General features: G+C 43.3%; 1 protein-coding gene across 1 annotated transcript; it reads left to right on the top strand.

The window, feature by feature from the left end:
* Positions 1-732: 732 nt before the first annotated feature.
* Positions 733-14,991, top strand: ubash3ba (ubiquitin associated and SH3 domain containing Ba). Its single transcript, XM_068744585.1, has 14 exons — positions 733-860; positions 10,416-10,469; positions 10,655-10,841; positions 10,922-11,120; positions 11,313-11,482; positions 11,643-11,851; positions 12,478-12,622; positions 12,728-12,848; positions 12,959-13,081; positions 13,215-13,307; positions 13,642-13,786; positions 13,863-13,969; positions 14,430-14,539; positions 14,639-14,991. Exons 1-14 carry the CDS (start codon positions 733-735, stop codon positions 14,774-14,776), a joined length of 1,929 nt encoding a protein of 642 aa, XP_068600686.1. The 3' UTR covers positions 14,777-14,991.
* The last annotated feature ends 961 nt before the right edge of the window (positions 14,992-15,952 follow it).

The raw sequence follows: 15,952 nt of genomic DNA on the forward strand, positions 1-15,952 counted from the left end.
ACTAAATAAAGTATGTAAAATCAAGAAGCTCTTATAAACTGCGCGCAGGTAATTGCCTCCCTGGAGTTACTATGGCAACAGATGATGGCGTGCTTCTCCTCTAGCTGTGCAAGTGCGCATGCGCCGAGTGTCGACACCCACTTTCGGAGACAGGAAGTGTGAACAACTTTTTCCACAATCACGCTCCACCTCCACACTTCCCCATCTCATTGTCCTCCACTAAGAGGATTAATTTTAGCTCACAAGCGTCGCCGCAGCTCCCGTGAACGAGGCCAGGGCGCGTTCGCGTCGTTTTATTCGACTCGTCCTCTCACAAAAAGGTGTCCTGTCCCTTTAACTCGCTCACTCGGAACTGCCTTCGCTGAAGCTCGGCTCGCTCGCTTCAGGGCCCATTCATAAATAAACCATCGAGCGGAAAGGACGCTCGTACAGTGTCATCTGATTTTTGATTCATCGGGGCGGATGTGAGGGGGGTGCGTCGGGGGGGACCAGACATGTTCACCTGTGAGCGGGGACGCGGTTGAGCTAGCAGGGATGACTTCCCATGGCTGACCCCCCCCCCCCCGACTTCAGCTCGATCCAGCTTCAGCGCAGAAAATGCTCGATTCCTCTGAGAATGTTTTTTTTTTTTTTTTTTACGTGCTTCCGCTTAACGCTGCTAGCTCTGTTAATTAATAAATGACGACGCACCGAAGGAGCCCAGAGGCTGGCGCACTGATGGAGCAGTGAGCTATGGCGGCTAAAGAGGACCTGTACGCCAAAGTGACCCCGCGGAGGCAGCGCCAGACACGGCCGAGCACCGTCAAGCATGGCTCCACTCTGGACGTGCTGCTGTCCATGGGCTTCCCCAAGACCAGGGCGTGAGTAGTACGAGCCGCACCGGCCCGCACGCACCGTGAATGCCGCGGTTCGGTTAGCAGCAGCATCCCTCATGTTCTGTCTGGTCTTTACTCTTCATCCGTGGCTTCAGCTGCAAGCCGTTTGTTAACACGTCATATGGTTGGACGTGAACTTCCTTCATCTCTCCCATTCTATAACAGCTTATTGGTTTTTCTTGCATGTTTAGAACAACAAAATGAAATGGCTATGTGGGACCGATTTTTCTTTCTTCCTGCTACATTTAACACAAAGTGTTTCTTCACCGACTGCTGAAGTTTCAGAATGATTCCACCCGAATAGCATCCTTTATGAGAGGGATGCTCATCAGACGCTCAAGTGATGCATCGACTTTCACAAACTCCTGTTTGCAGAATAGTTCCAAAAACCTCCGTGTTTGATGCTGCACCAAAAAGCAGAAGAAAGGTCGACTCCAGGACGCTCGAACCATCACCACGACCCACGGTCGTTTCGTTGAGTGAAGATAGAACACTTTTGGCCTTTATTTGGAACGATCTAACTACTATTGTGGGGTGGCTTGAAGAAAAAAACAAAACATGTCACCAACTGCCTGGGTCATTCTAGAGAAGCAGTAACGGTTGTGTGACGTGGATCTCGTACTGGGATTGGATCTAATCATGCACCGATCCAACTAGGGGTACATGCCGCCATATTCAGGTCTACTCCTGTTTCCCTCACTGTGTAAATAAAAGCAATATGGCTTTGTAATTTTCAACACGATGTATATTCAGAAATAGTTTATTACTTCCATGAAGGCACTTTGAGCAGTTTGTTTGTCTTTTAGCAGGATTGCTAAATTATGTTTTATTTATATATATATATATATATATATATAATAGGAAATAAAAAAGAGATGTACTGTGATACATTTTACTCGCCAGCTCTCATCCAAACTGATCCTGTTGGCGTTCCTGCCTGCTTCACAGTTGCACTATTTCATTCTTGAGTGAAGGAAGTTGCCAGGAAACAAGCAGTGTTTGGCCGTGAATGTCATTTTTTGCATTATGTAATTGCTTTAAAATGACAATGTGCGGCCTAATAAATATGTCATTCACTGATTACTAGTGTTTGGTTGCTCAAACATCACAGTAGCGCAGTCCAACAGACGTTTCGGTATTTGGTTTACACCTTGCAGATTTTTGTAGTTGTGTCATGTATTTTATGTCGAGAGGAAATTAAACAAACAGATGTTAAAGGATAAATGTGTTGAATTGCATGACTGGGAGATTGATGGGCGTGCATGTTCTTATATCTACAATATAAAAGAGGCTTTTTATAAAGCTCAACTTTACCTTTTCTTTTAAAGAAAATGAAACCGCTTTTAATAAAAGTTTTAGATTCCAACCACTAGAATATTTAACTGCTTCTTTTATGCATCTCGAATCCTTTTCTATAAATACAGTCTTTGATAGACGAGGAAAAGGTATCAGATATTTATTCAAATCTGCCTGGCTCAGGTTTTTCTTCCGCCGTCTGTCGACATATGAACTCCAAATATCTAATCCCATAATCCTAATGTCGCTTCCTATTGTTCCTGTTTTCACTACATTATATATGTAGCACTAATTTAAGCAGCCTCTCCTCAATCAAAATCCTTCCTGTATGTGCAAGCGTGCCTTAATCACTGTTTCTCCGGTAGCAAAATAAATCTGACAAAGTTCACTCGGCTCCATGACAGCAGAGAAAAATGATTTCCTTCAAGATCTATTAATTGATTCTGGGCCTCAGTTTCAGGATATAAAATTGTATCTGCAGGCAAAATAAGAGACGCGCACTAATAAATAACATTTGACAGGTATCCGTTTTGCTTTCCAGGTCAAACGTGTTGAGCGATCGTTCCTTTTTTTTTTTTAAGCAGACAGATACAGTGTCTCCAAAATAGAGCCTTCAAAGCGGGATGAGGTCGTCAAGGCTTTAATGGCGTCAACCTGTCTAACGAACAACTGGGCACAAAATGAGGGACTGGCTTTAGACTCCTATCTATTATTGATGACACACCAATATGCTTTGATTTGAGGATATACATTTATAATAAAGTGGGCTAATTTAGCATCCTCGACTTTCAGCGTGTTTGTTCAGGTGTCAGTGCACCTGACTGTAGAACACTTTATGCCTCATCCCATTTGTGGAACATCTCCACCATGCAGATAGTCTCTGATTCAGCAGCGTTCCAGAAACATTGCCCTAAGGTACTTAAGAACAATGTTTTGGAACAAATATTTGAATTGATCTAATATTCATCTTCCCTTTACAGCGGTGAGAGAAGAGGGACAATTACATGTATAGTAGTTTATCATCATATTGTCAGAGAACAAGGGTTTCAGTGTGTTTGAGACTCACACACACACACACCTTACAAAATGCATTCTTAAACCCTTCTGGGTGGATTTTGTGCTCGTCATTCAAGAACTGACTGGTGTGATAAGACAGGAGTTTGTCCCATGATTGGAAGCAAGTTCGGAACTGGTCAGGCCGAGAATTGGAGCGACACACAGAGTTTCCTTGTTCCATAGCTTAAGTTTGCCCTTCCTCCTTTAGTTTTGGTCGCTTTAGTACCGAAATGGCAGAATAGAATACAAACACCATCTTCAGTTTTATTTTCCCCAGTGTTGGCGAGATACTGATTCTTTTGTTTATTGTATTGGCCTCAATATAGTCCATCCCAAATATAGTTGATCGTCTTTACACCCAGCATCATTATTCATTAGACAGCTATTTATGAAAAACAATTTCATTTTTGGGATTATCTAAGGTCGTCCTGGAAACGCGTCGTAATTTTTTTGTGCAGTTTAAAATGTCGTGTTTGTGGCTGTAATAGTTAAACGCATGAAAACTGGATAAAAGGTGTCGCGCTGGGGTTCCAGCCTGTGCTGATTTTCTGAGTAGACAAACTTAAGTTTACTTGCTGAATACATTTGCCTGATAAATATATATACTAATTTAACTACGAGACTCCCTGTGATGGACTGGCGGCTTGTCCAGGGTGTACCCCGCCTCTCGCCCATTAACTGCTGAGATAGGCGACGACAAGGGCGATGGTGGCGCAGTAGAGAGGGTCGTCCTGTGATCGAGAGGTTGGTGGTTCGATCCCCGGCTCAGGCACATGTGTACACTGTCGTTGTGTCCTTAGGCAAGACACTTCACCCACATTGCACACGCTGCAACCAGCAGCAGACTACAGTTGAAGTGTAACTGCTGTAAACCAGTTCTACCTTCGGGTACAAATAAAGGCTCCAGCTTGGCCCGCGAGCCGATAACGGACAAAGCGGTTGGAAAATGAATGAATAAGTACGAGGCAGGATACAGATCTTGGTAGCTTCACTCACTGCTGCTTTCAGCAATACGGAATAATAATGTGGGAAATGTTTGCGTGAGGAAACAGGAAGTGGGTGACCAGAAAGTTAGAGATCATAAGTTGCAGTGACTGTAACAGGTGAGCGAAATGAAAGCTTTGAAGCCTTGCTATTCTTTTCTGGTGCTAACAAGATGTAGAGGACATTGAACCCGATGAGAAGTTGTCTGTAAGGCAATGGAGCATATCATGGGATGTTTTAAAATAGCTGTTGGCGGTGTGTTGAAAATTAAGCAAAAGGACTTTGATCAGAGAGTCTGTATTGATTTGGAGCCCGATTTACGGGTCAGTTTGCATGTTTTTAAATGACAAAAATAGGTTCCGTGTCAGCAGTATTACAGTCAACGGAGGCAAAGGCATCGCTCCAACCCTCACCTTTGTTCGTGAGCTACGAGCAGAGATTGAAAGAACGAGATCACAAAAGTGGCTGAAATGAGCTTCCCACTGCCGGGTGGCAGAGCTCGGCCTTAGAGATGTGGGCGGGGATCCTGGATATGCAGAGGGAGCGCAAAGTAGACTTCGTGCTCCTTCATGTGGAACGGAGTTAGTCGAGGTGGTTCATGAGTCTGATTAGGAAGTCTCAAGGGTGGCCTCCCTTTTCTGAAGTGCATCCAACAACAAGACCCGAGGCAGAGCAGAGCTGGTTGGAGGGATGACAAATCTCGTCTAGCCTGGAAACACCTCCCCCCCCCCCCCCCCCCAGGAGGAACTGGAAAATGTTGCTGGATGTTTGGAATAAGCTTTTTTCATCTGTTGCTCCTGCGACCCAACCTTGGCTTGCCGGAAGAAAACGGATGGATGGATGGATGGGTTAGCACAAGTATGAAAGCATGTTTGACTGATAAGTGCAGGATAAGAAGTGAGATGGTTAAATAATTTGCATAAAGCCAATCCATCAGCGTAACTGCCACTCTGGTTTTGTGTTGACTGTAGAAACCGGAGGCTACTATTAAGTTATTTGCATGTCACAATTTCCAAGCGGCTGAAGTGACACTTTAAAAAAAATTTTTTTTAATGACCATCAGTACAAAACAGAACATTTATTTTACAATGGCTTACAACAGAGCAAAGCAGCACGTTATCTCATTTGGGAAGCTGGAGCAAGCAAACGTGTGTTACATGTCAATCTTGTTGATCAGGTATTTAATGAAATGAGTAAATCATCCTATGAATAGGGCCTGTGGGTCCAACCTAGTCCGCCTGGACTAGGTTGGACAGATATCATCACACAATGACGTGTGATGATATCTAATGAATTCAATGAAATTCAGTTTATTTCTAGAATATCTATTTTACCAATCAAAGTGCATTTTCCTTCTAAGATCATTGTTTCTTATCTCAGTTGCTATTTAGTTCCGATCTATAAAATAATGGCAACACGGGAAGAAAATCTCTTTTTTCAGTGTGTTCAGTGTGAATTAAACTTTTGAGTCTGATGTCTTTATGCAAACCTTACTTCACACAGATAAGCTTGTCTTTAATCTATCGCATGTTTGTCTTTTGTTTCTTTGTGCCTCTCAAATAGACTTCTAATCCCCTGGGATTACTAATCCGTTACACATCTGGATGAGATTATCCCCTATGCCTTTTGTGTAAGAAGACGTCGACGTGAGCCTGTCCCTGCCTACATCAGCTCTCCTTTATTCTTTGACTATAACAAACAACAAGCTAATCTGGAAGCCGCTTTGCTGAACTCGGTATAATAATTGCAGCACACGCTTTGTACATACATGTGACGCTTTGTTGGCTGTGAGTGCAACTTATAAGAACGAACTCTGAGCTTGTAAGTCAGCCAAGAGGAAGTCGCCCATTTCCGGAAGTGGCTTGTGACCTTTAGAAAAGCGTTCAGTCTGCTGAAACGATGGTTTGACGGTGGCTGAAAGAGGGACACTTCACGTCACTTACAGACGGGGGAAACATTTCGGCATACCGACCGAGCTCGCACACATTTTCACATCACAATTTTCTCTTGAAAAGACAAACCGACTGTTCCCCTGATGTAGCTTTTACCAAAACTGTGCATTGGATTGATATGTTCAAACTTACAATCCTGTTGGGCGTAAAAAACCAGTGCAGAAGAATATTAACATCCATACAAGCCACACAAAGGCCCAATCACAGCTCACTTCATGGCATCGAGCTCCATCTCTCTCTTCTACAGAAACAATGAAGCGAAAAGGGAAAGGACCATCTCCAGACACTGGCTGCACACAGCCGGCTCTGTTAGGCAAGTTTGAAACTGAAACGTTTCCTTGTCTCCTTGAAACAAGAGCTTCAGAAGACGAGAGCTGATGTTGCTGACTCCAGCAGCCCCTGCTGCATTAATAGATTGTAAGACAGTTTGTATTTGGTTTGTAGCTGGATGGAAATGTGTGGATAGTAAAAATGAAGATGCCATTTGGCAGCTGTCAGATTGGTGTAGGACGAACATGGGGATTGTAGCCCGTCTCTGCACAAAGTGAATCGATATGCTCGCTGCCATTGCTAAGAGCAGCCAATCAAAAAGGGCTGTATTTACTGCCTGGTTATTTTAACTGACCTCAAGCAGAGCTTTAAAGCTATTACTGGCTAATTTAATGCTCTCAGTAGCGCAGACGAGTCAAAAATGGTAGCAGCAATACTTTTTCTAGTTTGTGTATGGGTTTAACAAACTAGATTTAATCTGGCCTTTCAGCTTTTGGTGTTGGGCATTTCTTTTTGAAGGTAATTTTCCATTAAAGGAACCGACTACTTTATAGTTGGTGTTGGTTATTGCGATGCCGCACAAAAGTGATTGGGTGGTGTTCTCGATTGATTGAGGTTGTTTTAGTGGCTTGGCTGTTTATAAATGACAGACAATGATTTGTGTTTTTACATCACCTTTTAGTGCGTCTATTGCTTTTATAGCGAACCGAGACCCACGTTTTCAGGCAGACCAGGGTTCGCTTTCACAGCTTTCACACCTGCCCAACCGAAGCGGACTATCTGAGGAAAAGAAGTCTGGTCCGTTTAAAGCGGACCAAAATAAATAAATAAATGGGGAGATTCAGACAACTTCCAGAAGAGCAATTCATTTGTAGCTTACCTTTGTTCATACATTCAAACCTCAAGAGACGAAAAGGTTAAAAGAGTTTTAAAAAAAAGATTGATAAAAGGAAAGACTTGTGTGTATGCTATAACATAACTGTACACGCATTTCACACCATATTTTTGTATGATTTTGGACAGGACATTTGTGTGGACAGTATTTTCTGTGTGTAATATTCACTCTGACAGAGCAGTCGATTCATAAAATGCTTACCCAGAGGCCTCGTCTGGATATAGGGAGGCGACGCCTTTGGGTGCATTCAGCTGTTGGGACAGCAGCAGGACTCTCGGCCCTGCTATTAGTGGTTAGTTTTGGATATCGACTGGTAAACAGGAAATGTTGTTTTGCCCGCGGAGCTGAGTCAGGGAGGGGCTTTCGGGAGAACGCAAGTGTAACGTGTGTTTTGTGCACAGATCTCTAGATACAAACGGATCATTTTCTCCTGCAGCCTGGACGATATCCAGTTATAGTAAAGGGTCAGCTCGAATAAACGGTGCCAAAAAAATAAAATGTGCATAATGAAAATCCATAAATAGTTCCTCTTTTAACATGCAAACTGTCAGAATATTCAAACTGCAGGGTTAAATGTGACATAATTTAAAGGGTGTTTCCAATATTTTCTGTCACATGTCCAAATGAAACAAAAGCCTTAATCTGATAATGGTGACCGTCTTTCTAGCATTACCTTCAATTAGTCCCCGACTGTCTAATCTGTGTGCTTCCTCCTTTGAATTATGAAAATCAACAGTTTTCATCAGCTTCAATAACATCAAATAGTTAATTGAAACTAATCGGTGCAACTATTTAAAGGACTTTTGCAATAGTTCAGTCTGTGCATGATTTGCCCAAAGGTTCCAAAAGATGATTGTTATGATCTCTGTAAAACAAGCTCATCAATCAGTGAGCAGTGCAAGTGAAACAGGAAATTGATCTGGAATAAGATGCACTGTGCCAGAATAGAGTGCAATGAGCCTCAACAGCCTCGCAGGAAGTCAAAGAAAAAAGCTTCTCATTTTGCAATCCGCCTCATCCGTGCGTTTCTCTGGCAGTGCATGAGGTATCAGAGAATGCGCTGACTCATGGATGACCTTTGAGTCGGTGCGTTCTAGACACACGTAGCACTAACTCTCATTGGTCATTTTAAATTCTAATCTTCCCCTGAGCTTGTGTTTAAAAGCAGAGTTACCTGGCTTCCAGATTAAGATGACACTGCAGGGATTACGCAGGAAGTAGCTGTGTTTTATATTTTTTTTAATTTGAGTTAGAATCAACTATCATCATTTAATTTTTGGCTTCAATCAATTTTAAATGTCGACAGAGAGAGTTCAGTGTCTCTTTGTGCATTTTGCAGCCATAAAACTAAAAATGTTCGCCGCAAACAGTTTTTTTTTCCATCTTCAAAATAATACCGAAGGTTTTTTTTGTTTCAGACATCACTGCTGGAACAAAATATTTCCCACCGCTGATCTATCTATCATTGCATGTCCTGAGAGTTCATTATCATTTAATACGAAGCTTGTGTCTGTAAGGCTGTCAGGCCTTTGGATCTCCATCCTGCACCAGGACAACTGTGACCTTCTTCGACATGCACGACTGTATTTATAAAGTTTGAAATTAAAATGGGTCAATTAAGCCCATAAAACCATAATCCAGGCTTTGATTGTGCCCCTGGCTTTGCTGCTTACACTTAAGGTTCACCCCTGCTTATATTTGTGCACATTTATGTGTGTGTGTGTGTGTGAGCCATCTGTTACAAGACTTTATCCTCAGCATTCCCACTGTGTTCTATCAGGACTCACTGCTTCAGGACTTGGGGGGGGGGGGGCTCTGCTGTATCTAGGACCCTCTCAGTGGGGCAAATGTAAAAATAACTCATTGATTTTGACTGATGGAGCAGCACAATGAATGCTGTTGACGTCGTGGCACATTGAGACACGATAGCGTGCCTTTATCTTTTCCAAACAGTGGCCCTGGCAGCGGTGCAGAAAGCAACGCTTCCTGCTTTAATACCAGAAGTCCTTTGTTAGCGTGTGCTCATTTGAATGGACCGTCAGAGAAGCGACAAGCTGTGCCGCCTGCAGAGACGCAGTATCATTATGGAGGTTTTGTTTTTTTATGATCTCATGATTGGTGATTAATTCTCATTGGATTTGTGCTATTTGTTGTTTTTTGTTTTCTTTCACACAATTCATTCAATAAGAGCTGCTGAACTGAGACGCCACTGATCTCGCTGCGGTTGCGTCTTAAAGGTTTAAAAGCTGTGGTGACGATGCTCAAAATGAAATTTCCTGTTGAGAAAATTGCAACACTTTCATATGTCACAAAATTTTTATTATTGTATTAACATTGTTAATAAGATAAAATCAGATAAATAAAAAAAGGATGTTACAACTGGGAGTGCTAACTTTTAGTTAGTTTAGAATCAGTTTTTGATAAACATGCACTTTCAGTTACCAGTTGCAATCCTAATTGTGTACTGTAGAATATACTTAGATACTTTTGATAAATATGTGGAACGTTTGTGCTAACTATTTAGCCCCCACAGACCAGTGTGCTGCATAAAGGAAGTCAGCGCTGCGATTGATTGGTTGACTGAGCGGCCACTATCTTCTTTCTATTAATGCATCATATAATTATTATTGTGATTAATGCTTCTACCACTTTCAAGAGGGCTTAATATGATAAAACTCAAAGTTTGAGCTGTCAAAAAGCTCCTCTTTGCTCATACAGGGTTATTTCATCATTGACTCCTTTGATTACAGCAGAATTGATCAGATTCCCTTCCATTAAGCTTTAATTATAGAGATTTGCATTCGCCATGTGTTGCTGATGGCATAATATTCCTGACAGAGCCTGATTAACTTTTTTTTTTTTGGTTCACAGCAGAGGATAGAGCCTTTTTTGAAATCCGGGTTAATTAATTTCTGATTCCCTAGCGGGACTAATGAACTCCGTTTGTGAATTTCCCTGTGGCTGTTATTCCTGTGTTCATTGTCATATGGAAGCGCTGCAGGCTCCTCCTCCATAAACATGGCCCAGAGAGAAACTATTGATTTGTGACTATGCTTTGATCTCCTTGTTCTCTTTCCCTCTCTGCAGTCTGAAAGCTCTGGTTTCGACGGGAGGGAAGAACGTCCAGGCAGCTTGTGACTGGTGAGAGCGACGTGCACCGTGACTCGCATGCTCTGGCACAAGTTATTCACGCACAAGTAGACCGCTTGTTAGGATGCATTTATTGAAGCGCTGTCACTGCGGCGTTACAACAGTGCTGCCCCCTGCTGGACATTGTCTCTCTCCCTCCCTCACCTCTCTCTCTTTCTCTGTTTCTGTTGTTTCAGGCTCTTCTCCCACGTGGACGACCCGTTCCTGGACGACCCTCTGCCCAGAGAATATGTGCTATATTTACGACCCAGCGGTCCGCTGCTCCAGCAGCTGTCGCACTTCTGGCAGCAATCCCGCATCTCCTGTGGCAAGAATAAAGCACACAACATCTTCCCCCACATCACCCTCTGCCAGTTCTTCATGGTGAATGCAAATGTTTGCGTAGAAGAAGAAAGGTGGCATGACTTTACTGTGGTTCGTAACTTTGTTGTGCCTGTGTTCAGTGCGCTGACGGGAAGGTGGAGGCTCTGTCCGATGCTCTCCAGACCACCGTCGCTAAGTGGAAGGCTCGCGTGCCCGCGCCCCTCCCGCTGGAGCTCTACACCTCGTCTACCTTCATTGGGATGTTCGTGGAGGAGCAGGTGGCGGAGGTGTTGAAGGGTTTCGCTGCCGACTTCGCTACTGAGGCAGCTGCTAAAGCAGGTTTGGGTCTCTGTCCCTTCATTGGAAATCATAGGATACATGAACATTGATGCCTAAAAAGGGGGGGGGGGGGTACGATTTGTGCTCCCATGCCACACATGAGAATGATGCAGTTTGATTTGTGATTTGTAGACTAACTTGATTTACTGTCATCATGCTATTCTTGTACACATATCTTTGTCTTTCATCCAGATGTTCATGTGGAGCCCCATAAAAAACAACTTCATGTCACTTTGGCGTACCACTTCCAAGCCAGCCACCTCCCAGTTTTGGAAAAGTTAGCCAAAAGCGTGGACATAGCTTCAGGCTGTGACTGGCTGGCTGTGCTCTTTTCTAGGGACATTCGGTTTGCCAATCACGAGGTGAATTCTGTTCAGTGCTTCTCCCTCCCGACTCGTTTTACAATCATCTGCTCAGTTAAAAGTTTTGGACGATGAGCAGCATTAATCTAATGAGCAGATACAAAGCCCGTGTGCTTATTGGATGGCGCCTCTGTCTAATGTCATCATCTGCCCTCTGTAGACGCTGCAAGTCATGTACCCGTATGTGCCTCAGAACGACGACGAGCTCGAGCTGCTGCCGGGAGACTTCATCTTCATGTCTCCGGTGGAACAAAACAGTGCGAGCGAGGGGTGGGTGTACGGCACCTCTCTGGGCACGGGGCTGTCGGGCATGCTGCCTGAGAACTACGTCAACCGTGCTGATGAGTCCGACACCTGGGTTGTCCACGGGTAAGGACGACACATTTCTTGAACCTGAAACCTACTCTTATCATTTGTGCGTTTATATTCTGATTCCACTTCCTCTATTGCCAAACGATGACCCAGTACATGTTAAACCTCTTCAACTTTGATGTGAATCACCCCGATGCTGATTAAGGAGCCGACCTAAATTTGATTGCATCATGAATTGTCTACACCTGTGACTATTGCGTTTTTACTTGATCAATACTTTTTCATGATGGTAACTTTCTTGCAGCGCGTAAGAAAGAAAGCAGGAAATGATTCAGAATTCACTTTGCTACCCAGATCTGCCTCGAAATGCAATCAACTGTTGGTTGTTCCCAAATCCAACCCCTGCAAGAAATGTCCTCAGACTCTCATCCTGTGGAAAATCAAACAAACAACCAATCAAAAAAAGGTCTCCAGCTTCTTAAGATAATGGGATGTTTCTGGTTTGACTGGGAAGCTTCAGGATAACGGAAGGACAATGAATCCCCTCTGTCTGCTTCTCGATTAACTCAGCCTGGGCTGCTTCTCCCACACCGTGTCCACGTTTTCTTTCTTTCTCAGCACACTGCATAAAACCGTGTTGTATTCGATGTTATCACAGGACAACGTGTTTATGTGTTCCTCAGGTCTCACTCCATTCTCAACTGTGCCTCTCCATCAAACGCCGGCAGCACTGTGAGCGGGTTGCTGTTCGATGGAAAGCTGAATGACAGCCTACTCGACAGTCTTGTGGATCCGCCCGGCCTGACCGGTCTCTGTCCTCCTATGCAGGTACTGCAGTCTGTCCATACACTCAATAAGAATGTCTCAGGCTCTTGGCTAGAGTTCAAGATTAAAGCTGGTCCTCACACTTTAAAATCCTTTTTTGTGCATCAGGTATCGAGGCCAACTAGTCGGTCCTCCCTGTCCAAGATGAGGCTGTTTGTTTGTCGCCATGGTGAGAGGATGGATGTGGTATTTGGAAAACACTGGGTTACTCAGTGCTTCGATTCCAAAGGTTAGCATGCTAGCAAGGGTTGACTCATTCTAATCCACATGTATTACATGTGACTTTGTATTGTGGTGTTTCCTTCTCCATTAAAGTCTCGTTTGATTTTTTTTTCGTAGGTCGATACATTCGCTCGAATCTCAACATGCCGTCTTGTCTGCCGCCCAGAAGTGGAGGTCATCGGGACTTTGATAAAGATTGTCCTGTTACTGTGTTTGGCTCCACGCAGGCCCGGCTTGTTGGTCAGTAGATGCAGATAAACAGTTTATTGGTGATCCTCCAAGTGATTAATGTGTATAAATTATTGAGTTTTTAAGATCAGTTGGGATTGATTTGATTTAAGACGCAAGCTTTCTGTGTTTCGCCGCCTCTTAGGTGAAGCTCTTCTGGAAAGCCACGAGCCAGTAGACTTTGTGTATTGCTCTCCTTCTCTTCGCTGTGTCCAGACTGCGCAGCACATTTTGCAGGGTAGGATCTCTTCTTCATCGCCTGATTGATGCTCTGATGAAAGTCCACAGACATGCATCATAGCGCTCAGTTTTTCCTCCAGTATTAGTTTCACCAAAACGTTACAGATAAATGAACCATAATGAGGATTGCTTTTGAGGCTTCCTAGCATTTATCCAAAACAATTTATACTACTCACGACTAAAAAGAGAATATGTCGTATACTGATGCCTCTTGTTCGTCAGCCACATGACAATGTTAGATTGTCTTTGTTAGTTTTGGCTCTGAAACCTGAAATCTACAGTCCCAAAGTATTTCTCTCTGATGGTTTCTCTCTTCCTTGATTCTGGCTCAGGTCTCCAACAAGACGGAAAGACAAAAATCCGTGTGGAGCCTGGGCTGTTTGAATGGACCAAATGGGTTTCAGGCACGTGTTTACCCACCTGGATCCCCCCGTCTGAGCTTGCTGCTGCTAAACTCAGTGTGGACACAACATACAGGTACACAGCAACGCCGGCAGGCTCATGCCAACATTGCAGCAGAGGACGACAACATGCTCTATTGTTTTGTCCCTAGACCTCATATTCCCGTCAGTAAGTTGGTGGTGTCAGAGTCTTATGACACCTACATCGGCAGGAGCTTCCAAGTGACCCGTGAGATCCTGGCAGAGTGCAACAACCTGGGTAACCTTTTCTGCTGCATGTTATAAAAGTAGACGACTTGTTTGACAAGTACGCTTATGATGATTTGGAACCTACAAATATGCATCTGAAAGACATAATACGCTTCAAAAGTAGAAAAACATGGATATATATACCATCGTATGAGAAGGAGTTCAAGTGGGTCTGTAAGTCTAATTTAAACGATCGTAGTATTTCCTGTATTTAATGCTTGACGGAAATCGATATCAGCCATTCTGGACCAGGAGACTGTATTATGGAAGATGGTTTTCCATCTCAAAATACGCTAAGTAGCCAAAAATAATCCACTTTTCCTTGATTAGAAGGTAAACACTAACAGGTCTGCATGGAATCTAGGCCAGCTGTACTATATATAAAATATACTATAAGCCATTTCTATAAACATAAAGCTATAGCAGTGTCCTTGGATTGTGCATCTCTGTTCTCTTCCTCTTACACACAGGAAACACGGTCCTTATTGTGGCCCATGCTTCCTCCCTGGAGGCTTGCACTCGCCAGATACAAGGCCTCACCCCGCAGAACTCAAAGGACTTTGTCCAAGTTGTCCGGAAGGTCCGTTTGCTGCTTCAGCTGCAAATTCCTTTTTACTTCCGGCCCGTCTTCATGTCTGTTTCTCACATAACATGAAACATCTGTGTCTTCTTTGTGCAGATTCCTTACTTGGGTTTTTGTGCTTGTGAAGAAATGGGAGACACTGGGGTGTGGCAGCTGGTCGACCCACCCATCTTGCCTCTGACACACGGACCCAATCACACTTTCAGCTGGAGGGAAATGCTAATGCAAGACTGAAGGACACGCTTTTTTTTTTTGGCTTTCTATCTTTTAATGGTCGAGAAAAAAATATATTTATTTTTAACCCACACTGCTATAAATTATCCAAAAGAAAGAAAGGAAATAAAGTCACTTCTAACTTCCATTAAGGGCAACATGCTAAATAACTATTCAGACACAGTGCTCAGGAATGAGAAAACATATTTTGTGTGAAAAGAATAAATGTGCTTCAGATCGGGCAGCACTTTGTTGGCTGTTCCTCTTCGTAGCCCAGAATGAGGTGGAATTCTGTTTCCTGGTGGTCGCTTTAGGAATCAGTTCTACTTTTGGACAGGATAAGGTGTCCTTAAACCCCATATATGGCTTCCTCTTTGGGGGGGGGGGGGGGGGGCATTGAAGATTACTTATTCAACTATGACCCTCCTGTGGAAAAAGCACAAGAGAGATGTTGACACTCAGACGGGACACAGCCGATCCTCAAACTTACTATAATCCAGTATTGATAACTGCCAAAGGAGCAACCAGGCCAGTATCACTAGAGAGAATTAATATAATGAAATACAAGCTTCCGCTGTTACTTTTGTCCGGGATCATTCACTGTCGTTGTCTGCCAGCCTGGTAACACCTATTATCAAACAATTTTGTTTTTGTTATGCAAGATGATTTAATTGCTTCCTGTCTATGCTAGTTATTTGCTTGTGTAACTCAGAAAGTCTATTCATACTCTCAAAAATAATTAAAGCAAGATTGTGGAGTTCTTAAGGTCCGCAGACAAGCGTCTGTGTAGTGTTGTGTAAAAACAGCAGTTTTCTTGCCACTTGCAGTATTCGCTCTCCTGAAATGACAGATCCTTTATGTACAAATATTATATAGCAATTGACTGAAAATTAGATGAAATGTCTGTCAGATAAGGGGGGGAAGATTTTGAAAGGCCTTCATAAAATAATTGTTTATCAAGGCGTAGCAAACTCTCCCGGCCCACCCCCAGGTTTCTTTATGTTTTACAGAAATCGATGAAAATCTCACAATGTTAAGAGACTACAAAGAAAAGTTACTGAATCTACTCATTTATCAAGATTCAAACCAAAATGTATTGGAATATTTCCTAACCTTTGCCCATCCTTTTTCTCAGTTCCATGGAAATACACGAATTAGTTTGTCTCGCTGACAACAAGCAAGCAGCTCGGCTAACCA

This window comes from Brachionichthys hirsutus, chromosome 10 (assembly GCF_040956055.1).
Source record: "Brachionichthys hirsutus isolate HB-005 chromosome 10, CSIRO-AGI_Bhir_v1, whole genome shotgun sequence".
Lineage (NCBI taxonomy): Eukaryota > Metazoa > Chordata > Actinopteri > Lophiiformes > Brachionichthyidae > Brachionichthys > Brachionichthys hirsutus.

Coding starts and splice junctions, on each gene's coding strand:
- ubash3ba (XM_068744585.1), top strand. CDS start 733: ATGGCGGCTAAAGAGGACCTGTACGCCAAAGTGACCCCGCGGAGGCAG. Junction 861..10,415: donor GGCTTCCCCAAGACCAGGGC/GTGAGTAGTACG, acceptor CCCTCTCTGCAG/TCTGAAAGCTCTGGTTTCGA. Junction 13,082..13,214: donor CACGCAGGCCCGGCTTGTTG/GTCAGTAGATGC, acceptor GCCGCCTCTTAG/GTGAAGCTCTTCTGGAAAGC.